Source organism: Nannospalax galili, unplaced genomic scaffold (assembly GCF_000622305.1).
Source record: "Nannospalax galili isolate Female #2095 unplaced genomic scaffold, S.galili_v1.0 scaffold888, whole genome shotgun sequence".
NCBI lineage: Eukaryota > Metazoa > Chordata > Mammalia > Rodentia > Spalacidae > Nannospalax > Nannospalax galili.
The window spans coordinates 25,256-51,004 of record NW_008357921.1 but is presented as its reverse complement, the minus strand read 5'-3'; the positions used below and the strand labels follow the sequence as shown (position 1 = coordinate 51,004).

The window sequence follows — 25,749 nt, the reverse complement described above, 5'->3', positions numbered from 1 at the left end:
GTTGAGGTTCCCTCTACCCAGGTGTGTTAAGTGGACAACTGAAGCCAACTATGAAAACAGGAAAAGAGTAGATAAGTTTATGAACTGCTAGAAGAAGTCCATATTGTTCATGTTGGTAGCCCTTAAAGATGCATCACAGGGTTTTGCTCACAATGGAGTTAAGGTTATGTTTATTTATTTGTTTACTTTTGTGGTGTTGAGGAGCCTACCTAAGATCTTGTAAATGCTAGAGTCTATCAAGGAGCCACATCTCATTGTCATTCCTTTTTAAAGTAAGAAGTTAATTTTTTTGAGTGGGTATTTGTGTACGTGTACACACATGTATGTATCAGGTGAAAATCTGCTTCCTTGAAGCTTATTTTATTCATATTTTAGGTTGTCTTATATCTGGAACTATGAGGAATAACAATTTTCTCATTTTGTCATTCTAAGTCTTTTCTCTCTCTCTCTCTTTTTTTTAAAAGTTTTACTTTTTCTGTGTATGAGTGTAATGCCTGCTTGTATGCAAGTGCACCCACGTCATGCAATGCCCACAGAGGTCAGAAGAGGGCATCAGATTCCCTAGAACTGGAGTTACCGAGGATTGTTAGCTGCCATGTGGGTGCTGGGAATCAAACTCCAGTCCTCTGCAGGAGCAGTCAGTGCATTTAACCTCTGAGTCATCTCTCCAGCCCCAAGAACAGCAAGTGCTCTTAACCACTGAACCATTTCTCGGAGGTCATCTTGCTTCTTTTTGATTCTGGATCTCATGTAGCCCAGGCTAGCATCAAGCTCACTTTATAGTAGAGGATGACCTTGAGCTTCTGATCTTTTTGCCTTCACTTCCCTAGTGTTAGGATGACAGGTGTGTGCCACTATGCCCAGTGCTCTTAACTGCTAAGTCACCTCTCCAGTCCCTAAATTTTTTTTTTTTAATGAGTATTTTGCTTGCATGTGCCTAAGTGTACTCATTGTGAATAGGACACTGGATTCCCTGGAACTGGAGTTACAGATGTTTGTGAACCTTGTGATCAACCATGTGGGTGCTGGAAACTGAACCTGGGTCTTCTACAAGAGCAGCCAGTGCCCTTAACCACTGAGCCAGCCCTCCAGCCCCTTTCAAGTCTTTTTTCAAATTAAAAATGACCCTCTTCTAAGCTTATTCCTTACCCTGCCATCCAAACTGTGCATCATTTTATCAGTCTCCACCTACTATCTCCTAGGACTCTTATTTGATTTTCAAAGAAAGTACTAACATTTCTTTTTGTTTTTAGACAGGGTCTCCCTAGTTCCAGCTTGCCTGGAACTCACTATGTGGACCAGGATGGTCTCGAGCTCATGGAAATCCGCCAGCCTCTGCCATTTCTTTTTGTTTTTAGACAGGGTCTCCCTAGTTCCAGCTTGCCTGGAACTATGTGGACCAGGATGGTCTCGAGCTCATGGAAATCCGCCAGCCTCTGCTTCCCAAGGGCTAGGATTAAAGGCATTCGCCACCATGCCCGGTGCCTAAAATTTTTTTTATCTCATATTTTTTAGACCTTTACTAACAACTTGCCCTTCATGCCAGCTCTTTCCACTCCTCTTCACCAATCTTGAATAGCCAGATCGGGTAACAAGAGAACATGATCTTTGAATTCAGATAAGTACCTGCTCTTACTGTAAGTATCCAAGAAATAGCAGGTAGTTTGACGTACGGATTTTATTAAGCACTGCTAGAATGGTTCAATTTCTCTTTCAGTATTAAGGCAATTAAGCAAATGCTGTTACTGCTAATTTACTGAGGAAGGAAATGCAAACATAGGATAAACTGCCCAAAGCCACAGGGTGAAAACCCTCGTTTTTCCAGGCAGGACTTGAGTTGAGAGGTCAGGCCGTCACAGCATTCTGCTTTCTTTGTAGATGCTCTGTGGTCCACGTGCTTTTGCTCAGCTGAGCTCCTGGAGCACTGGGCTTGCCGTAGGTTCTCTGTCTTGTTCGATTGACATTTCAGCACAACCCTCGGCTTCCCCTCCTGTGGGACTCTTAAGCTCTCTGGGCTCAAAGATGCAGTCAGACTAGGCAAGACACATTTGGTTTTGACAGCTGTGGACTTAGGAATCGTTCTCTTCGAGGCATAGTGATAGCCCAACATCTTGGAGACTGGCATAGCATCTAAGAAATGGCCACGGGGCACGGGAAGGAGGAGCCATAATTTCCCGGTAGCCGGGGTAGAGCAGGGCTAGGGGTCGCCATCCGCCTCATACTCATCCTCAATCAGCAGGCTTCTGTCTGTAGGAAAAAGCTAGAGCGGCCTTCACTGCGTACCTCAGGGCGGGAGCACGCAGAGACGCACTTTCAGAGCATCCTTCCCCAGGGAGATTCAAGGCCTGTTCTTGCTGTTCTCAAGAGGCTACAGGCGCAGCGCCCGGCCTGTGCACTTGCGCAGTCAGCGGCCTAGCGCCTAGGAATGCGCACGCGCACATTCGAAGAGACGCTCTGCGCCTGCGCAGATGCGATGGCTTGCCACGCTATGCGCCTGCGCACAGCCAGCTTCCCGTGGTTTCTCAGAGGTGGGAGGTTCGGCGTCAAGGCCTGGTTTGTCTCTGTGGCAGAGGAGAGGTTAACTTTAGGGCTCAAGTTGTACAGTGTTGGGGGGTTTTCAGGCCGGAAGACGGTTTGTCGGGCTAGCACCCCGGTCGTGGGTGGGTGCGTCAGCTGTCAGGAGGGGTGGAATGAGTAGAAATTGACTGGAAGGTTCCCCGTAAAGGAGGGGCCCAACCCGGCCTTTTCCGGCCGCCTCTGAGGCGTTGGCCTCGAGGGTGCAGTGTGCTTGCGTATCACACAAAACTTTGTTTTTGTTTTTTGTTTTTCTTAAAGACAGGGTGTCATTACGTAGTACTGGTTGGCTTGTAACTTGCTATGTAGACTAGGCTGTCCTCGGACCGATACAAAGCCTGCCTCTACCTCCCTAGTGCTGGGATTAAAGGCCTGTGCCGCCATGGCCGGCGAGAACTTTATCATTCATTCGTTCACTTTTTTGTTTGCCTCATTGGGCCTATTCAGTTATTTTTTAAAACAAGTTCTGGCCCGCTGTGGTGGCATACACCTTTAACCCCAGTACTCAGGAGGCAGAGACAGGTGGATCTTCGAGGCCAGCCTGGGCTACAGAGTGAGACCTGTCTTAGAAAACAAAATCCAAACCCAAACTACAAACACCCCCCCCCCACACACAATTGGAGCAGGTCGACTAGAGCCTAGGCAGCTTGGGGGTTCACTGCCTTTAAGGTTTAGAGGATGTTGGATTTAGAAACATTTTGTTGCACTGGCCGTGGTGGTCCATCCCGGGGGTCCTAGCATTCGAGTGGCAGAGACAGGAGGGTTAGGAGTTTGAGATCAGCTGGGGTTACATGAGACCCTGTCATACACTCCCTCCATAGTTTTATGATATTTAGAATTGTAGTCGTTCTTGTAAATATTCTTTGGTATAATGAGTTGGTGTTTCTATGTAGAAAAAAATGGCACAATCCCTCTTGCAGTACCTAGACCGATACAAAAATATTTTTTGCAAGCCTCCTATATCCTGTTTTCAAGCTCAGGACAGAAACAAGAGGCAGACCTGGGCCTATTTCCCAAGTTTTATTTTTTGCAAGCAATATTTGGAAATTAACATTTACATGTTTGGCTTGTATCATTGTGTTTACATCTGTCTGTCTTATTGGGTAGTGAATCTGCAGCAGAAATTTATTTGGGTTTATGTCTGGCCTTTTCATGTTATGAAACTAAGAAAAATTACAACAGAAAATGTTGGGAAAAAGTGTTACTTGTTGAAGTTGTAGACAGAGTGGAAACATCATTATTCTGGATATTAAGTGAAGACTTATTTCTTTGGTTGCCTTAAATGGCCAAAGAGGATAATCTGCAATCTTAAACTGGGAAACAGAGCACGTTCTCACATGGACTGCTCAATACCATGTTTCTCTTAAGTTTGCCAGTGGTGTAGTCCATGTCCTTCAATATAGATTTGGTTCAAAATTCTCATGATGAGTCCTGAATTCTGAAATAAATTCCCTAGACTGAAGGAAGCAAGATTATATTCACAACTTATTTTGAGCAGAGTTGGAAAAGATGATGTAAAATTACTACTCATAAAGCAAAGAACTCCTGTTTGTAATTCTAAAAAAATTATGCTAAAAAAATCAAAGGGGCTGGAGAGATGGCTCAGCAGTTAAGAGCACTTGGTGCTCTTGCAGAGGACTTGGGTTCAGTTCCCAGCACCCACAAGGTCGCTAACAACCACCCATAACTCCAGTTCCAGGGGATCTAATGCCCTCTTCTGACCTCTGGGCATTGCAGGACACAAGTGCATTTACGTACATAGAGCCTCATACACATGAAGTAAAAATAATAAAATATTAAAAAAATCAAAGCACTCCCAAAATTGTTTCTATGACCACATTTGGAAGTCTTAAATCATACTGTTCATAATCAGGTTGAGAAGTTGATCTTGTTGATAAATATGAGTTATGTTTTTTTCTTCTTTGAAGCTTTAGTCAACATTTTGTAAATTTCCAGTGCTACATAAAATAGAGACTTTGGTATTGAAGAAAATGAAGAGAAACCTAAATGAAAATTCAACTCGAAGTACAGCAGGTATTGAACAACTTCAAAATTTTCTTGTGTTTTGCACATATCATAAAACCGCATATAGTTTATAAATGGAACATTTTGGAAAGAACTTTTTAAAAGATTAAACATTTATTCTAGTCTCTTTTCTTTTTAGAACCAACAAGGTAAAATAACCAAATCAGGGCAAAATATTTAGCAATATTGATGAGAGTAAAACTAAACACCTTGATTTACTCTGGTGCTTATGGTTTTAGGCTTGGAAACAATATGTTTTTATCTCTGTGATTGAAATCTTCTCAGAAGTACTCCTTTTTCGTAGTGTTTTCTATCATTTCTGTTTTCTCAATTATTAGGTAGTGTAGGACAGAAGTCAGGAGTGATGAGAGCCTGGGTGATTAGGCTGCTCCATGAGGGTTGTAGTAACTATTACTTATGGTGGGCACACCATACTCCTAAGCATTTAATCACAGGTATTTTTTAATCCTTCCCTCCAAGATAGGTTACTATATTCCTGTTTTCTAGATAAGAAACCAAGGCACAAGGACCTTAAAGAAGTAATAAAGGTGAAAAAACAGGATTTGAACCTAGGAATCTGATTTTAGAGTGCATTCTCTTAATCATTATGTTTTTAATCTCTTAAAATATTTTTATTGATCTTTTTGAGAGTTCCATACAACATATTTTGATCATGTCCTCATCTTCCAACAAAGTTTTTCTTTTGTTGTTTAGTTTCCTTTTGTTTATTGAAACATATTTGAAACAGTTGTGATCTTACAGGGAACCCTAAGGAAGAAAACACCGTTCTCTGTACATTTTAGCCAGTGTTCTCCAATGACAACATTTTGCAAAGTTAGATTATTTCTGTTTTTGTGATGGAACCCAGAGCCTTAACCATGCTGAGCTACAAACTCCAGCCCTCGGAATGGTTTTATTTTCTGAGACAGGGTTTTCCTGCAGCTCCATCTGGCCTGGAACTTGAACTTATGGAGAACCACCTGCCTCTCTGCCCTGCCCCTGCCCCGATTAAAGGTATATGGCAGGCTGGAGAGATGGCTCAGTGGTTAAGAGCACTGGCTGCTCTTGCAGAGGACTAGGTTTGAATCCCAGCACCCACATGGTGGCTAAGAGCTGTCTGGAACTTCAGTTTCAGGGATCCAGCATTCTCTTCTGTCCTCCATGGGTACTGCATGACATGGGTGAACTTAGACACATGTAGGCAATGTACTCATACACATAAAAATAAGTTAAAAATTGAAAAAGTTGGCTTATGTTTTGCTCCTCTGTATAAGTCATATGGGCACAAAAGGTTTAAAGAAATTGCTCACATATATAAAGTTGTATTTCAGATTATTGAAGTCATAAATAAAACCCAGGGAACCTGACAAGAGCCTACATAATTTTCCTAGGCATTCATTAGACGGTTTTCAGAGTCAGTATTCTGTTGTACATGGTGATAGGTCAGCTAGACAATGGTAAGTTGTCCAGAGATGTGAACTAAGATTTAGGGAGCTTGGGTCCTGTCTAGGCTCTTTCAGTTGACTTGTTTTGAAGCAGTGAGCAAGCTTTTTGGACCTCTTTTGTCTCTGAATTCCCTTGTATGTTTTAAAGATTTTTTTTTTCTTCATGAGTTATGACTTGATTTGAGATCCTGCTTCTGCCATCTCGGGGAGGTGGAGGTAGTACTTATTTTCATTTGGATTGCATATTGTCATTTTCTTCAAGCATTCTTAAAATAATCCATAGAAAAATATCATTATAGACACTTGGGGTGCTTGTTAAAATTACAGTTTTTGGTTCCAGACCAAAGCTGTTTGTCTTAGTTACTTTCTATTGCTGTGATAAAAACACTGACTAAAACCAACTTGGGGAGGAAAGGGTTTAGTTTGTCTTACAACTCCTGGGTCACAGTTGATCACTGAAGGAGGCCAAGGTAGGAACTAGAACCTGGAGGCAAGAACTGAAACACAGACGATGGAGGAATGCTTCTTACTGGCTCGCTCCCCTGGCCCGTGTTCAGTCTGCTTTCTTATATAACACAGGACCACCTTTCCAGGGGTAGCACCACCCACATCACTCAACAATCAAGAAAATGTCCCATAGACATGGCCATAGGCCAGTCCAGTGGTGACAGTTCCACAATTGACACACTCTCTACTCAGGTGTGTCAAGTTGACAGCTAAATCTATCCAGCACATTATTGAAATAAAATGTACAATACAGGGGTTATGGCCTTGGAATCTACATGATAAGCAGGAATAACATGAAATCTTAGTCAAAATAAGATTCATGATAGCTATGGGCTAAAGCTTTGCTGCTGTAATCCAAAGCATGGGTAGATTTTTGGAAAGCATGGTTCAAAGTTTGGTTCTTTACCTTTGCTGTATTCCACAGCTCCTCTGCAGTTGATATAGTAATAGGTAAGCAAAGGAGTGAACTAAGAAAAGAAAAGGTGGATTTGGGAATTTTTGGAGATAAGAGCAGAGATAGGAATTACTTCTGAACAAGAATTAAAGTGATAAGGTAGAACAAAAAAGGGCTTTTAAGAGAGCAATGAGGCTACTTAGGATTTTTAAAAGATTATAAAAATCAATTCAAGGACATAGAAATATATTTAAGGTATATTAGCATATAAAAGTAGACCTTCAAATATATATTGATAGTAATTCCTGTGTAAGTAGATCTGATTGTTTACCTGTTTTATGCCGATTTCTTGGTACATCCAATGTAGGCTGTTTGCCTGTGCCATTGTTCAATCAGAAAAAGAGGAACAGACAGCCATTAACTTCTAATCCACTTAAGAATGCTCCAGGTATCAGTACTGTTTCTGACAGTTATGATTTTCCTCCTCTACTAACAGGTAAGAAAATGAGTAAGATGAAAATTTTCAGGAAACGAGCACTGGGATTGTAGAAAGTTATATATTTTCTCTTATTGTAAGAAGTGTCATCCATTTCTTTTCACCATCCCAATATAGAGATTACTTGGCTCTTTCTGAACATTCCAGTACGAGGATTTGAGTTGCCTTGTCAACAAGTGTGGCTTAGCATTTAAATGGAGTATCTTATGTCTGGACCCTTTGTTCTAATAAAGTAGTAACCTACATTACAAATACCTTTTTTTCCTTAAAAAAACATGTATAGATATCCCTACTTACATATTTGCTAATAAAGACTGGAAGAGCTTGAGTTGCCTCAGAAACAGGGAAAAGTATGCATGGTATATAAGGGAAAAAAAAACCCACTGTAGAAAGGGCAGAAACCCAGGAATTTCTGGTGCTTGGTCTTAGTCATTTTTCCACATAGTGTTTTTGCATTTCTTCGTTGGCTTTCTTACTCTTTGTTGTGGTCTGAAAATTCATCTGTTGAAACTTAATTGTCATTTAGGAGATGGGGCCTTTAAGAGTTTAAGGTTATGAGGACTCTGCCCTCATGCACAGGGTTCGCGACCTTATAAGAGAGGTATGAGGGAGCTGCTTGCTGCCTCTGCCATGGAGGACCCAGGAGCTATCTATGAAACAGAAAACATGCTTTCACCAAACACCTAATTTATTGTTATCTTGATCTAAGACTTCTCAGTCTCCAGAATTATAATTTTTTTCTAAGTTACTCAGTTTAAGGTATTTTGTTAATAGCATCCCAAGTGGACTGAGGTACTTTCATCTAGTTTGCTTCCTTATAGCTTCAGCTAATACACAAATTGTCATTGTTGAGAGTTTACATAATTTAGCTCTATTCCTCTGAATCAATTAGCTATAGTGCTAAGTGCAGGGAAATCTTAAATGTTTGCTGATTTTCATTTTCATTTTATATTTTTGCTTTTTTTTTTTTTTTTTTTTATTTTTATTTTGTGTGTGTGTGTGTGTGTGTGTGTGTGTGTGTGTGTGTGTGTGTGTGTACATGTACTCAGAAAATATGTGGAGGTCAGGACAACTTGCCAGAGTTTCCTTTCACCATGTGAGTTCTGGAGATCGAACTCTGGTTCTCAGGCTTGGCTACAAGTACACTTACCTGCCGAATCATCTTGCCTACCCAATGTTCATTGACATTTTGTTTCCTCTAGATGAAGACACTGATAGGCAGACATTCTTAGATATATTTGGTATATGTTGGTTATGTATACTTAAATTTCAGGGGCATACTTCAAAATTATTAATTCTTGCTGGGTGTGGTGGCACATCCAGCACTTGGGAGGCAGAAGAAGGCAGATCTCTGCAAGTTTAAGGCCAGTCTGGTCTACAAAGCCAGTTCTAGGCCAGCTGGGGCTATAGGGAGATCCTGTCTCAAAAAGGCAAAAAAAAATAGTTATGTGATTAGAATTATAAACTATCTTTAGATATAGCAATACTTATATTTTTAATTTTATTTAGTGTATTCCCATAGACTTAAATGTAGTCATTAAATTGTTTTTCTTCCACATTAGGAATTTAAAATGTACAGCTAATACTATTCTCATTTTAAATTTAAATTTTATTTTCTTTATTATTATTATTATTATTGTGTGTGTGTAATGTATGTGTATGAGTGCAGGCACATGCATGTCATGATAATGTGTGGAGATTGGAGGACTGTTTGGGAGTCAGTTCTCTTTCCATTGTGGGTTCTGGGATCAAACTCAAGTCATTGAGCTTGCACACAGCAAGGGTTTTTTTTTTTTTAAATTAAAAAAATTATTTTATTTATTATTTTTATTTTATGTGTATGAGTATATTGCCTGCATGTATGTGAGTGCACCCATGTTGTGCAATGCCACGGAGGTCAGAAGAGAGCTTCGGATTTCCCTGGAACTGGCATTAAGGACGGTTCGTAGCCACCAGGTTGGTGCTGGGAATCAAACCCAGGTCCTCTGCAAGAGCAGTCAGTGCTCCTAACTGCTGAGCCATCGCTCCAGCCCCACAGCAAGGATTTTTTTACATGCAGAACCATCTGTCTGGTCCCATTCATATTTTTAGGGATAAAATTAGAAATTTGCCTGAACATAACACAAGTCAGTATTTATCTAGTCATTTCTTGCAAGGATTTTTTTACATGCAGAACCATCTGTCTGGTCCCATTCATATTTTTAGGGATAAAATTAGAAATTTGCCTGAACATAACACAAGTCAGTATTTATCTAGTCATTTCTTGCAAGGATTTTTTTACATGCAGAACCATCTGTCTGGTCCCATTCATATTTTTAGGGATAAAATTAGAAATTTGCCTGAACATAACACAAGTCAGTATTTATCTAGTCATTTCTTGCAAGGATTTTTTTACATGCAGAACCATCTGTCTGGTCCCATTCATATTTTTAGGGATAAAATTAGAAATTTGCCTGAACATAACACAAGTCAGTATTTATCTAGTCATTTCTTGCAAGGATTTTTTTACATGCAGAACCATCTGTCTGGTCCCATTCATATTTTTAGGGATAAAATTAGAAATTTGCCTGAACATAACACAAGTCAGTATTTATCTAGTCATTTCTTGCAAGGATTTTTTTACATGCAGAACCATCTGTCTGGTCCCATTCATATTTTTAGGGATAAAATTAGAAATTTGCCTGAACATAACACAAGTCAGTATTTATCTAGTCATTTCTTGCAAGGATTTTTTTACATGCAGAACCATCTGTCTGGTCCCATTCATATTTTTAGGGATAAAATTAGAAATTTGCCTGAACATAACACAAGTCAGTATTTATCTAGTCATTTCTTGCAAGGATTTTTTTACATGCAGAACCATCTGTCTGGTCCCATTCATATTTTTAGGGATAAAATTAGAAATTTGCCTGAACATAACACAAGTCAGTATTTATCTAGTCATTTCTTGCAAGGATTTTTTTACATGCAGAACCATCTGTCTGGTCCCATTCATATTTTTAGGGATAAAATTAGAAATTTGCCTGAACATAACACAAGTCAGTATTTATCTAGTCATTTCTTGCAAGGATTTTTTTACATGCAGAACCATCTGTCTGGTCCCATTCATATTTTTAGGGATAAAATTAGAAATTTGCCTGAACATAACACAAGTCAGTATTTATCTAGTCATTTCTTGCAAGGATTTTTTTACATGCAGAACCATCTGTCTGGTCCCATTCATATTTTTAGGGATAAAATTAGAAATTTGCCTGAACATAACACAAGTCAGTATTTATCTAGTCATTTCTTGCAATGTAAACTCTTCCTCACCATTTAAAATGTTTTCATAAGTAGCATGAATATTGCCTTTGAAACATTAAAAGCTTGAGCTACTCCATAAGGAAATATTTATCCCCTTGAACTGCTGAGCTTGTTAATCTCTGACCAGAATTACTATCTAATAGAGATATAATAAAATGCTCATGCTAGGGAATAGAAAGGATTATCTCAGTATTTAAAATTTCTCTCTCTCTCTCTCTCTCTCAATCAATCAATCAATCAATCAATCAATCAATCAATCAATCATCTTTTTTACTTTTTAAGACAGAGTCTCACTATGTGCCCTGGCTGACCTGGAACTTGCTATGTAGACTAAGCTAGCCTCACATTCACAGAGATTTGCCTGCCTCTGCCTCCTGAGTGCTGGGATTAAAGGTGCATGCCACCATGCCTGATTTCATCAATATTTTTTTTAAAAAAACGTCCATTAGTTGGTTTGGGATATAACCAATCTTTCAAAGAGAATAGGGCTGGAGATATGGCTAAGTGGCTACTCTTGCAGAGGACCAGGGTTCGACTCCCAGCACTCACATGGTAGCTAACAAATATTTAAGCCCAGTTCTGGGGGATCTTAAGCCCTCTTCTGACCTCTTCAGGCATTGCATGACACAGGTACACTTAACATACATGCAATGAATATACTCATGCACACAAAATAGAGTAACAGAGAACAGAATAGAAAATATTAGGGTTCACCATACATAGTAAGGATTAGATTTGATTTTAAAATTTGTCTCTGCTAGTCTCAGCATCTGTATACTTACAGTTATGATGTATTTCTTGTGGGGGCAAATAAAGTTTTAAGAAACACTGAATTTGACTGAATTTATGTTGCCAATTACAAGATACTATGGTAGGATTGATTGTGGAAAAGGTTAAACTATTATCTTTGCTTAAATACAATAGAGAAGAAAGATATCTATAAGATGATTAGGCAGACTAGGATAAATTCTAGAAAAAACTGCTCCTGAAGACTGTTTCTATCTTCAACTTTTTAAATCTCCAAAATTAAATAAATACAAAGTAAATATTTTGAAGGTTTATCCATCTTTTATCTGTGTTCTTATACTTTTAAGATTGGGCCTGGGAAGCTATGAATCCAGAGGTGGATCCTTTTAAGAAAACAATGAATACGGGGTAGGTGGAAAAATATGAAGTAATATACGTGTATCTTTTACTGCTGTTACTCTTCTGTGTATATTTTTAATTTCTTGATGTGTAAGCAGATTGTATTTAATAAGACATTCTTTTTAAAGGCAAATAAAGCCTTCACCTTCTTTTCCCCTGAGAAGTCAAGATTCTGTGTCTAAATCTATTCAGTCAAATACAGAAAGGAGCCAAAGTAGTTGGAGGTGAGTCTATTCTTCTCATTCCTGTTTCTTCCTCTGACTGCCCTTGCTTTTGAAAAAAATCCCTTTCTCCTTTCTTAGTCAGAATTATATTTAGGAAATTTTTATATTAATAATTAACTGATATTTACATGTAATCTATGCACATCTTCCTGTATACTTTAGGTCATCTTGGATTACATATGCTACATAATACAGTGTAAATGTTACATAGTTGTTATGCTGTATTTAAGGAATAATGAGAAAACAAAAAACAAATGTAGGTTCAGTATATATGTAATTTTTTTCCAGTTTTTAAATTTTTTTCATTGCTTGAGAATTTTGTACATGTGTACAATGCATTTTGATCAAGTCCACCCCCCATTCCCTCTGCTCAAATTCTTCCCCCATAACCCTCACCTCTATTTCTCCCTCAGCTTCGCCATTAGTTGCCTATAGCTCCTTAGCTAAGGGTGGGACTTCATGACCACTTTTCCCCTGCATGCTGGGATTTTTGTCTGGCCAGAGCTTGCTCAGATCTTGTGTATGCTGTCACAATTGCTGTGGGTTTATGTGTTAAACTGTTGTGCCATAAAAATACTGTTTTGTTGTAGTCATTGACCCACTGTGGTTGGTTTAGATCTGTGGATGGGTGTAGAACTTGTGGATATGGAAGGCCAATATTTTTATTGCCTTACAAAATAGTAGGTTTCCATATGAGTTTTTCACACACATTTTATTTTGGTTAACCTTTCCACTCCTCCCACCCCCAGCCCTACTTCCTGTTCTACCCCCAGCATTCCCATCCCTACTTTTATGTCACCTGTATTCTTCTATCCCCATTCCTTGAAGGCACTCTCCTTCTTTGTCTCCTTTCTCTCTTGGCATTTGCAGGTACTGCAAGCTAAATACATAGCCTAAGCAGTCAAAGCTAGGATCCACATATGATTAAGAATACAGCATTTATCTTTCTGAGCCCGAGCTAGCTTATTCAGTGTAATGTTTTCTAGTTCTGTCCATACACCTGAAAATTTCCCAATTTTATTTTTTACAACTTTACAAATCACAAGTTCTCTTAAAATTGGATTTTTCTATTTAAAAATATTCTTATTGAATTTTTGAAATGTTGATACAGTATAATTTGGTAGTATTTAGATCTCCTCATCTGTGCCTCCTCTTACTGCCCCCCACCCAATTTAATATGCATATATATAAAGGCTTATAGAGTTTAATTTGTGTCCCCAAATGTCCTTTAATGTGGGATCATCCACTGGAGCCTGGTTGATCTATCAAGAGTCTCATCCTTGAAAGGGATCTCACCTTTCCAGAAGCCATTGGTTGCCAAAAGTTCCTTGGGTTGGGTTGGGATTTCTTCCCTACTTCCCCTCAAATAAGAATTTTCATCAGTTGTTCCTTAAATATAAAAATACATGGAAAATGTATTTTACTCTTACAGTTACAGAGATGACAGCAGAAATACCAGCTTGAAAACTTGGGATAAAAATGACTTTAGACCTCAGTATAAAGCAACAAAGATAGCAGCAAATGATGGAATAAATTCTTGTTCAATGGCTTTGGGAGCTCAGCAACAGAAACAATTAGGAAGATCTGAAGTTCCTAACTTACCTGGACACGAAGAAACTGAACTACAAACATGTTTATCAAAAATGCCTGGCCCCACAATAAAAGGCCTGGACAAAACCAGTACATTACAGGCATTTAAGCCCAGTTTTCAACAAAATCAATTTAAGAAAAAAATGTTGGATGCCATTCCAGAAATAAACACTCCAAAGGTAAACACTTAAATATTAATGGATGGCTTGTTTACATCCTAAAAATGTATAGTGAATATATGGAGATAAGAGCATTTGAAGCCAATCTCATGGCATATGTGGATTAGTATACGTGGATGGTTTTTTTTCATAGTTGTTTCAATTTCTTACTGGATTCTGGTTTTTACTGCTTTTTAGTTGTTAAGGTAATGACAACTACCATTGCTTGCAGAAATGATTCCAGCTTTTTATTGTGTCATTCTTTTGTTTTTCAACATATATCAGAAATGTTTTCCTGCAGAGTGCCTGACAAATATTGGCTTTATGAGCCCTACTCTCTCTGTTGCAGTTACTTAACCTCACCACTCAGCTCTGTCATTGTAGCTTAGAAGGAGCCATAGATAATACATAACTGAATGTGCATGGCTGTGTTCCAACAAAAATTTGCAAAAAACAGTGGGTTAGATTTAGAGTGCTTTATAATCTGGTTGTGTCCTACCTTCTTAGCCATATGTGCCATATTCCAATACAAAACACTTCTCTAAATCTGGCATATACTACAGTCCTCTCTACTTTGGTTATATTCTATAGAATATGTATCTGCTCCCCAGCCTTGCTTCCTCTCTGTGCACAGTGCTAATTGCTCTTTGTAAAGAGCTTCTATATGTGTGTGCTGGTTATCCTTTGTCTCACTTTTCCTACCACCTAGCCCTATAGATTGTTTGCCTACTCTTCTTTACATTCTGGAAAACTGAATCTTCCTGCATAGTGCATCCTCTGTGATCACTTATTTGCTGGTCAGCCAATGGGAATCACTGGGAGTATCGATATAAAATGGTGGGAGGAGAGGTGGAGATTTCCCATTTTCTCCCTACTTAAGTATTGTGTCAGTAGCAACATTTGAGTCCCTGCCTGACTCAGCCCCTCCATGAGCCCAGTTTTTATGGTCTTGGTATATGCCACCCCTTCCTTTGTCTTTTTGGTCTAGGGGTGATAACAGTTTCTTAATATTAGTGTTTGGGTGCTTCCGTGCTCTGTGTCTGTTCTGTTCGTATCTCAGAAAATAATTGCTTTCAGTAATCCATCAAGCTAAATCCCGTTTTTCTTTCTGGAAATATGACAATACAGCATCTTGTTTTAGTAATTTTCAATGATATATTACACAATAAGGAAATGATATAGTTGCCTTAGTGGCTCACTATGGCAGCAATCTTTTTTTAAAAATTTTAATTTATTTTTATGTGCGTTTGCTTGCATGTATTTGTGTACAAGTGTGCAGTAATCTTGGAGGCCAGAAGAGGGCATTAGATCTCCTGGAACTGGAGTTAGGGACAGTTGTTAGCTGCCATGTGGGTGCTGGGTACTGAACCTGGGTCTTCTGCAAGAGCAGCCAGTGCCGTTACATGTGTGCCCTGTGTGCTACAAGAGAGTGTCCGATTTCCTGGAGCTAGATTTACAAGCAGTTTTGTACCACCTGACATATGTTCTAGGAACTGAGCTTAGGTTATCTGGAAGAGCAGCAAGTTCTCTTAACCTCTGAGCCATTTCTCCAGCCCTTATGGCAATCTTTAAGAGGATTCATAATAGAATCTTGCGTAGGAGGGAGAAAAGGGGGATTTTGAAAAAAGAAAAGTCTCGTTAGACGCTTTTCATAACCCTTACCCTCATGAAGGAAATAGTTCCTTCTACCCTTTAAAGCTAGAATCTGACTGTATTTTCAGATCTTAAAAGGTGCAAACCCAAGTTGGGGCCTGGCATGGATGGGGGATGTGGGCAGGAATCCTCAGCTCTAGCTGAGGATCTATTAGCAGTTGGTAGATGCTGGGTGAGTCAGTTTTCCTTACTGGTGTGACAGCGTAGTTGACCAGACTCCAGGGGATGAATCCATACCAAAGAACACTTAGAAAACAGACTAGACTTGGTAGGTCTTAAAAAGAAGAGAAATATCCAGAGGTGGTAGATGACCACAAGGAAACAGAGTCTTCTAGACAGCTTATCAGTTATACGTATGAACTCATAGTCAAGGTGACTGCATGCACCAATCCTGTGAAAGCTCAAACCAGACAAAAATCCCAGCATAGACATGGGGAAGTGGGCAAGAAATTCCAACCCCAACCCAAGGAACTTTTGGTGTCTGCTGGGAGGGGGAGAGACAGTGTCTTACAGGGATAGGACTCTTGGTAGGCCCAGTGGATGGACTTACATTGAAGGACATTTGGGGACACAAGTCCAACTCTGTAGGCCACATTATATATATGAGAGTGCATTAAATTGGGCGAGGGATGGTGGGGGGAGGTGTGAATAGGGTATTTAAATACCATCAAACTATATTGTATGAAAATCTCAAAAATCCAATAAAAATAAAGTTAAATTAAGAAAGAAGACAAATAATAATAGAGGACATAAAGTTGTGGGGGGCTAGTAATGTGGGAAAGTGGAGATGGAGATCTGAATATGATCAAAATACACTGCATGACATTTTCAAATCATTACAAATATTTTACAGTACCAAGTACATTTCTGTTTAAGGGCCTTATAATGCTAGTCAGCCTCCACCTAACTAACCCATTAAAAATAACCTTTTATCCTGTTATTTTTCAAGCATAGACGATATCAATTCTTAATGTACTATTATTTATTGATTGATTCATTCTATGAATCCCCTTTCTGATATAAATTGTGTGAGAACAGGTACCTTCTCTGTTTTGGTCACTACTGTTACCTTAGTAGCTTTGGTACAGAGTAGATGCCCCAAAAGCACTAACACTTTTTAAAATTGGTATATATTAATTATACAAAACAGTGGGTTTTAATATGACATTATTGTACAAATGTATAAGGTACTTTGATTATATATTTTTGTTTTTTAAAAAATATTTTATGTTATTTTTATTTTATGTGTATGAGTGTATTGCCTGTATGTATGTGATTGAACCCGTGTTATGCAATGCCTCGGAGGTCAGAAGAGGGCTTCGGATTCCCCTGGAACTGGAGTTAAGGACAGTTCGTAGCCGCCATGTGGGTGCTGGGAATTGAACCTGGGGCCTCTGCAAGAGCAATCAGTGCTCTTAACCACTGAGCCATCTCTTCAGCCCTGGTACTTTGATTATATTTGCCTTCCTCCTTTACCCACACATTATCTCCCACATCTCCTTTTGGTCCCTTTCTATTTTCATGCTCATTTTTCTTCAGATTCTAGAAAAAATGCTTTAGAGGTGAATGAATGAATGTGTCTGGCTCCCACTACAGTATGAACTAATTAGGGAAGGAATTGTTTTACTTATCTATGTGTTCTAGGATGCTTATTCAGCGAGCAAGTAAATGAGTGGGTGATTAAATAATCTTCTTTTAAAAAATAATGTGTGTGTGTGAGCATGTATGTTGAGGTCAGAGGACAACTTTGAGGGTCTGGTCTCTCCACTCTTATGTGTGTTCTGGGGATCAAACTCTGATTAATCAGGCTCATGCAGCAAGAGATTTAGCCACTGGGCCATCTTGCTGGCCCTATAATTCTTTTTTTTAATAAAAAATACATTTTTATTTTCTTTATTTTTATTTTATGTGTATGAGTGAGTTATGTGCATGTAAGTGCATTCCTGTTGTGCAATGCCTGAGGAGGCCAGAAGAGGGTGTTGAATTCCCTGGAATTGGAGTTAAAGATGGTTGTTAGCTACCTTGTGGGTGCTGAGACTCAAACCCAGGTCCTCTGCAAGAGCAGCCAGTGCTCTTAACTGCTGAGCCATCTCTCCAACCCCTATAATTCTTGATTGCCTCCAAGATCATCCTGGTTTTCACACTACAGTGCAGTAATGATGGGGGAAGTAATTGCATTGAATCTTCCCGTAGTTCTTTTTGCACATTCTACACATTTACTTAGAAAGTAAAAAAAGAAAGTACAATGAATAAAATGAAACATTTTTCTAATGCTTTACTTTATATTTTTCCAAAGGAAGCCTCCTTGTATCAGTTACAGTTTAAGGAAAAAACCAATTCTTTAAGAGTTATTTCTGCAGTTATTGAAAGCATGAAGTACTGGGGTGGACATATGCAGAAAACTCTACTTCTTTTTGAAGTATTGGGTAGGTATGATATTTCAGAAACACTTCAGTAATAATATTGGACTTTTTAAAATGACAATAGGAATACCTATGGTATCGTCAAGAAAAGTAGAATATGAAAAAAGGAGATTATGGTTTATTAAGGGAAACATAGGCTGACCTCAGAATAACAGATGTCTACTACCATTACTCAGAAGGTGTTTATTAAGTGAATGAGTAATAGTTATTGATAAAAGTTTCTGAAGATAACATTCTTCAGGGAAGGCTGGGGCAATGCTGTGCTCTCCCCTGGTCTAATATGGTCATCTCTATGTGGCTCTTAGTCGCCGCCTTAAATTAACTACATTAAGCAGGCCACAATGCCTGGGTGTTTTATTAAGGGATATTTTATGGGGTAGCTTATTAATTATCAGGAATGAATCAAGGGACGGGGCTTCTGGGGATAATTTAGATTGAAAAGATGGGCGTACCAAAGAGGCCGTTTTATTAGGACATTGAAGCTTAAAATAGAAAGATGTGTTATCTGACTCATCCCCTGGGGATCACACTGAATTTGTTTCTTCAGCTTCTAAACTTTGCCTAGATCTTAAAAGCATCCTTTCCAAAACACCTAATTATTACTAGCCTTAAAAATTTTGGTTTTATTCCATTATTTATATGACATTTTGGTTTTCCTTTCCCCTCTGTGTTTTTAAACTTTTGACATTCACTAATAAAGTAGTTGTCTGTCTTCCTTACCAGTACTTTCCTTCCTGAAGCAGTGCTTTAGCACTGCAGGTTATTCAAATGATGGAACTGAGCATTACTACTAAATTTAGATATTAAACTCATCATTTGCTACTATTAACCAAAATTTCATAGACAAAAGAGTGCTTGAGGGTTGCAATGGAAGATAAAGGGAATAAGGGTAAAACCCACATAATGCATGGTTTCTACGTTGTTTTACACAGAGCCATCAATGCCATTTTTTAAAAATTCAAATCTAAGGCCTCTTTCCTACTCATCAGATTTAACGAATTCCCACAGTCAGTTGGAGGAGCAGGAGAACATTGACAGTTGAGGGCATGAAACTCTAGAGTTAGACAGGGTTTAGTTCCGATTGCCTTGTTTGACATTCTGTCCTCAAACATGACAACTAACTTCCCTGTGCCTTTCAGTTTCCAAACTGGTAAAATTGTACCAATACTGCTCGCAGTAAGGATTGTTCAGATAGTGTAGTAGTTAAATTAAGTGAATTCATACCAGTAAAGATTATAGGACAAATCCTAAAAAAAAGTTTCTGAAGCTAAATATAAATTAGGATTTGCATTTTATAGAAGAAACAACTTCGTAAGAATTTGGAGAATTTTCTTAGGGGAAGGAAATGGTGAGATGTAGATGAAAAATACAGACTTGCAGTTTTAGGTCATGATTAAGTCTCAGGAGGACTGTAATAAATACATGATGAAAATTTGCTACAAAAGTAGATCTCAGCTATTTTTACTGTACCCAGAAATGTAACTGTGCAATGTTTTATATATATATGTGTATATGTAGTATATATATATATATATTTTAGTATATCAGGTGCTTACTTAATGGTTTGATTATCTATCTATCTATCTATCTATCTATCTATCTATCTATCATCATCTCTCTATCTATCTATCTATCTATCTATCTATCTATCATCATCTCTCTATCTATCTATCTATCTATCTATCTATCTATCAATCAATCAATCATCTATCTATCTGATAATCTTATCTATCTACCTATCTTGCTGACATCTTAAATGCATATGTTTCACTTAAAAATGGAATAAATCAGTTTGGACAATGTCATCACAAAACATTACTAAGGTCAAGACTTGGTGCCAGAACTCTTAATTCACTGTTTTATTTTATTTTTTATTTTTATTTTTACTAAACTATGATGTTTATTATAATAGTGTGTTTTATTATTATAATCTATTCTGTGAATTTAACCAGTTTATGGAACACATTGAAAGGATACAATTTCTTCTTAAAATATCTTCTTTATTACTATGTAACTTGAACTGTGAGAGGTTTGGGTGGAAAGATACTTAAATATACTTCTTTTCATTGCATTTTATTTATATTTTACTAATGTTAATTTTTCTTTCATTTCAATGTTGCTTAGCTGTCCTGGATTCAGCTGTTACACCTGGCCCATATCATTCAAAGACTTTTCTTATGAGAGATGAGACAAATATTATGCAATGTGTATTTTATGAAATTGTGAGTATTTTAAAGTATTCTTTTGCAAAGCCTATGCTAGCAAAACATAAAAATGTAGGCTATAATTCTATTACAGTAGAAATTCTGATAAAAATTTCTTAGTTCTTTAAAAATATTTTATTGAGTTTTTGTGCATTTCATATAGTAGATCTTAATCAAATTTAGACCTTCCCCCATCTGTGTACTCCCACATTCCCCCCCTCCACTGGATTTATTAGTTTTGAAACATTTTATTTGGTTTTAGTTCTGGTATTGGAGTTGTTTATTTTGTTAACTACTATGGACATTCTCTTGTATGCCAGAGACCCTTTTTCAATAAATAGAGCATGATCAAGGAAGATACTTGATATCAACTTTGGGCTTCTGCATGTAAACTCACATGTACTCACACACATGCACGTCCCATGTACACATGGGAATGTGCATGCATGTGCACACATACCACACACACACGTAAAAATAAAAAAATAAAAATTAGGATCCACATGAGACAAAATGAGATTTAAAATTTTAAAATTTTTAAAAAAATTAAAAAAAATATATCTTTATTGAATTTTTGTGCATTTCCTGTCATACATCTTAATCATATTTAACCCCCACTTCTCTATCTGCACCCCCCCATAGCCTACCCTCAGAACTTCATGCATTTTGTCATATATGTTAAGGCCTGTCATGTCAAGTTTGTGTACACATATCCCTCCATATGAGTTCATTCACTGGAGCCTGTTCAGCCTGTCTAGCATCACTCCCTTAAAGAAGATTAACTCTCCCTCACCCAACATCTATCAGATGCCAATAGTTCCTTGCCAAAGGAACTCTATGGTCTCCTGCCCATTTCCCCAGTTCTATGCTGGTTTTGTCTGATTTGATTTTGCATAAGTCTTGTGCATGCTGTTATCATTGCTGTAAATACATATGAGCAAGGTCCCAAGAGCCTATAAAACTCTGTTTCCTTATGGTGATGTACCTCCTCTCCTGGCTCTTAAAATCTTTCCACCCCCTCTTCTGATAGGACCTCTGAGTTCTGGGTGGGTGAAGTTTAATATAGGAATCCTGTTCAGGGACCCACACTCTACAGTCTCTTATTCTCTACACTTGGCAAGTTATGGCCTTTTGTGTTCATTGCTATTTATTGTATGAGGGAACTTTGCTGATGAGAGTTGAGAGATGTATTAGTATTCTTTCTACCCCTTGTTCCACTATGTTCCGTGAGCCTTAGGTGTAGAAGTTCCATTGTCGATGTGTCACTTAGGACTGGGCATCTCACAGACACTTATTTTCTGTGTGACCAATTGTGGAACTCTGTAATAGTCTCCGTCTGTTGCAAAAGAAACTTCTTTTAAGAGTGGTGACTGGCAGCTGGGTGTGGTGGCACATTCCTTTAATCCCAGCACTTGGGAGACAGAGGCAGGTGGATCTCTGTGAGTTCAAGGTCAGCCTGGTCTACAGATCGAGTTTCAGGCCAGCTGGGGCAATAGGGAGGTGTTGTCTCAAAAAGACACCCCCCCAAAAAAACCCCACAAAAAATAAAAAAAACCAAAACCAGAGTAATGACTGACAAACTTGTCTGTAAATATAAGGATCCATATTTACGTATAGTAAGACATTTTATTTGTCTAGGGATGTGACAGATTTAGGGTTTTCTCTAACATCTATGACTTCTCTAAGCCCTGTGTATTTGGCTATTTACAGCATCACACATGAGTTCCCTCCTATTGAATGGGCTTTAAGTCCAATTAGGTAGCCATTGATTACCCCCAAGATAAAAGTGTCATTGCTGTATAATATAGTTTGCTGTGCTGGTTGTTGTTGTGACTATTGGGGTTGGACCATTGATGTATTTTTCTCTTAGCAGCTTTCATAGTGTCCTCTAAAACTTTGTCCTTTAAAACTCTTCAGAGAAGCTTGCAGGTCAGTTTCAGCTCCATTTCTCTAAGTCCTGGGTCCAAAGTATGTCCTATCTTCAGCAATAGAGTCTTACTTTTAAGTTCTGGCAGATAATTTTGGGAATCTCTTAGACTGTGCTGACCGACAACTTAAAGGAAGGTTTCTTCTGTATGGCACTGTGTTTCTTGTTACATAGCCTTCAGCTATACACATGTACTCATGAACAGACATTGTATATGTATTTTTTCAGTAGGCTTTTGAAGTAATACACTTCCCTCTGGTTTTTCACACCAGCTAATCCTAATCATTGCTCTTTGTGTTCAAGGTTGCTTTGGCTACCTGGGGTCTTTTGTGATTCCATATGGATTTTAGGACTTTTTTAAAATTCTGTGAAGAATGTCTGGGGGATTTTGATTGGCATTGCATTGACTATGGATTGCTTTTGGTAGGATGATCATTTTTACACTATTAATTCTACCAATCTATGAGCACAGGAGGTCTTTCCATTTCCTGGTGTCTTCCTCAATCTCTTCAAAGAATCAAAATTTTTGCTGTAGATATCTTTAATGTCTTTGATCAGTTTTTTTTAGGCTGTTGTGAATGGGAGTGTTTCCATGAACTCTATTTCTGATTGCTTGTTACAGGTGTGTAGATAGGCTACTGATTTTTGTAAATTGATTTTGTAACCTGTCACTTTGCTGAAAGTATTGGTCATTTCCAGAAGTTTTGTGGAAGAATTTTTGGGATCTCTCATATATAATATATCATATGCATAGATGGATAATTCGACTTCCTTTTTTCCAATTAGTAGTCATTTAATTTTCTTCTCTTGTTATATTACTCTAGCAAGAGTTTCGAGCACTATATTGAAAAGGAGTGGAGATAGTGGACAGCCTTGTCTGGTTCCTGATTTTAATGGGAATACTTCTAGTTTTTCTCCATTTAGAATGATGTTGGCTCTGGGTTTGTTGTATATAGCTTTAATTATGATGAGGTGTGTTCCCTGCAGTCCAATTACCTCTAGGACTTTTAACATAAGTGCATGTTGAATTTTATCAAAGGCCTTTTCTGCACCTATTAAGATGACCATATGATTTTTGCTTTTTAGGTCGATTTATATGATTTATTGCATTTATTGACTTACATATATTGAACCATCCCTTCCTATTCTAATGTTCCTTCTTTCCCCCTTTATATCACCATTTTTTTGTCTTTTTGAGACAGGGTCTCTCTGTAGCCTTAGCTGGTCTGGGACTCACTATGTAGACCAGGCTGGCCTTGAACTCACAGAGCTCTGCCTGCCTCTGCCTCCCAAGTCCTGGGATTAAAGGTGTGTGCCACCAATCCCAGCTTATATCACTATTTTTTGAAAAGTAATTTTTATCTTTCTGAGTCTGGATAACCTCACTTAATGTAATATATTCCACATCTATAAATTTTCTTGTAAATTTCATAATTTTATATTCTTAAGTATTTTATTAAGATTATAATTTAAAAAATTTGTACTTTTTGAGAATTTTATCACGAGTATTGATTTCATCTTTATAGCTAAATAAAATTATATTGTGTATATATTAATTTTCATTATATATTCTTCTGTTAATGGACATTTAGGTTGGCTTCATTTCCTTGTTACTGTGAATAGTGCATCAATAAATATGGATGTGCAGATATTTTTGTGGTAGGATGTGGAGTTCTTTGGTTATATGCCCAGCATTGCTCTGCTGGGTCATATGATAGTTCTATTTTTAACTTTTTGAGGCATCACTGTACTGATTTCCATGGTGGCTGCACTAGTTTACATTCCAACCAACAGTGAATAAGGATTCCTCTTTCCTCATACTCTCTGGCAGCATTTGTTGTCAATGGCTTTATCATTTGATCATAGCCATTCTGACTGGGATGAAATGGAATCTCAAAGTAGTTTTAATTTGCATTTCCCTGATGGAAGGTTGTAAAGTAAGTGTGTGTGTGTATGATCAAGTACATGAAATTGGGCAGGGGGTTGTAAGAGGGGGCTTAGGGGATCTACATATGATCAAAATATAAGAAATTTGCAAAAATTAAATAAGGAAAAATATTTACTGGCCATCTGGTTTTCTTTTTTTTCATTAGTCTGCTTATTGATTGGCAGGTTATTTGGTGTTTAATTTTTGCAGTTCTTTATATATTCTAGATATTAGCCTCCATCTAAGGTATTTCAGGAAAAGGTTTTCTTTCCTTCTGTAGGCTGTTTGCTCTGCTGGTAGTTTTCTTTGCTGCACAGAAACTTTAACTTCATATAGTCCTATTTGTTGGTTCTTGGGAACTATATCTTGTGCTATTGGAGTCCTGTTCAGAAAGCTGTTGCTTATGTCAATAACTTGAAGCATATTTTTTGTTTTCCTCAAGTAATTTTATCATTTAAAGTTTGAAATTCAGATCTTTGCTCAATTATGAATAGATTTTTGTGCAGAGTGAGAGATGTAGATCTAATTTTATTCTTCAGGGGAATCCAGTTTTGCTAGCACCATTTGTCTCATTTTCAGTGTATATTTTTGGTGCCTTTGTCAAAAATTAGGTGATCATAGCTGAGTGCATTTATTTCTGTCTCCTTTATTCAGTTCCACTGGTCTACAACTCTGTTTTTGTGCTAATGTCCATGTCTCTGTCATTATAGTTCTGTAATATAATTTGAAGTCAGGTTAGGATTGTTTTGGCTATGCATGGTCTTTTGTGTTTCCATATGGATTTAACAATTTATTATTTTTATTTTATGCATATGAGTGTATTGTCTGCATGTAGGTTAAGTGTACACGTGTTGTGCATTGCCCACGGAGGACAGAAGAGGCCATCAGATCATCTGGAACTAGAGTTACTGACAGTTGTTAGTTGCCATGTGGGTGCTGGGATTCGAACCCAGGTCTTCTGAAAGAACAACCAGTGCTCTTAGCTGCTGAGCCATCTCTCCAGCCCCTCCATATGGATTTTTAGCGTTGATTTTTCTAGTTCCCACAAATAAATTTTAATCAAAGTATTTCATCCAGCTATGCTAGTTGTTCTTCAGCAGAATTGTTCTGAAACCCCTGTCCTATCATACTGCAAGTATAATGCTGATAAAAGTGTGTAATTCATGAACTATTACACTGGGAAATATTGGTTTTCAGGGAGTAGCATCTTGCTAACTTTTATCCAAGTGTTAAGGCCTTTCCCCTGTGAAGAAGTATTTGTATATACCTAATGATCTTGTAAGCAGTGCAGCTCTAACTCAGTTGAAGGAATGGCATCATTAGGGTGATTGCTATTTAGATAATCATATTATTAATTAAAAATAGAAATTGAGATGAAGTGAGAAATAATTTTTGGCTTTTTTGTTTTGAAAAACAGGATCGTGAACTTCCAAGACTGATTAGAGGCCGAGTTCACAGGTGTATTGGACACTATGACCCAAAGAAGAACATTTTCAAATGTGTTTCTGTCAGGCCAGCTTCTGTTTCTGAACAAAAGACTTTCCAAGCATTTGTTAAAATTGCAGATGATGAGATGAAGTATTATACTAAAGTAAAGAATGAACCTTAAATAGTGACAAAGGGGGGTTAAACAGTATAAAATGAAGCATTTGTTGTTATTTGCTCTTTGCACAGCTCTATCACTGTTTTTTTCATTTCTTGAATTAAAGTTTTAAATTTAAATAAAATTTGTATTAAGCATGGAGTTTAAAAA

The 25,749-nt window shown here is 37.8% G+C and overlaps 1 protein-coding gene across 3 annotated transcripts; it reads left to right on the top strand.

Moving 5' to 3' along the window:
- Nucleotides 1-2,389: 2,389 nt before the first annotated feature.
- Nucleotides 2,390-25,662, top strand: Spata22 (spermatogenesis associated 22). 3 transcript variants are annotated; one of them, XM_008855659.3, is made up of 9 exons: nt 2,390-2,528; nt 4,503-4,608; nt 7,313-7,441; nt 11,839-11,899; nt 12,019-12,114; nt 13,547-13,883; nt 17,812-17,941; nt 20,063-20,160; nt 25,414-25,662. In XM_008855659.3, the coding sequence occupies exons 2-9, from the start codon at nt 4,566-4,568 to the stop codon at nt 25,603-25,605; spliced, it is 1,086 nt and encodes a 361-aa protein (XP_008853881.1). In that variant the 5' UTR covers nt 2,390-2,528; nt 4,503-4,565; the 3' UTR covers nt 25,606-25,662. The 3 variants fall into 3 exon arrangements, with proteins under 3 accessions (XP_008853881.1, XP_029413317.1, XP_029413316.1); XM_029557456.1 differs by lacking the exon at nt 2,390-2,528 and adding an exon at nt 2,537-2,553; XM_029557457.1 differs by lacking the exon at nt 12,019-12,114.
- Nucleotides 25,663-25,749: the final 87 nt, after the last annotated feature.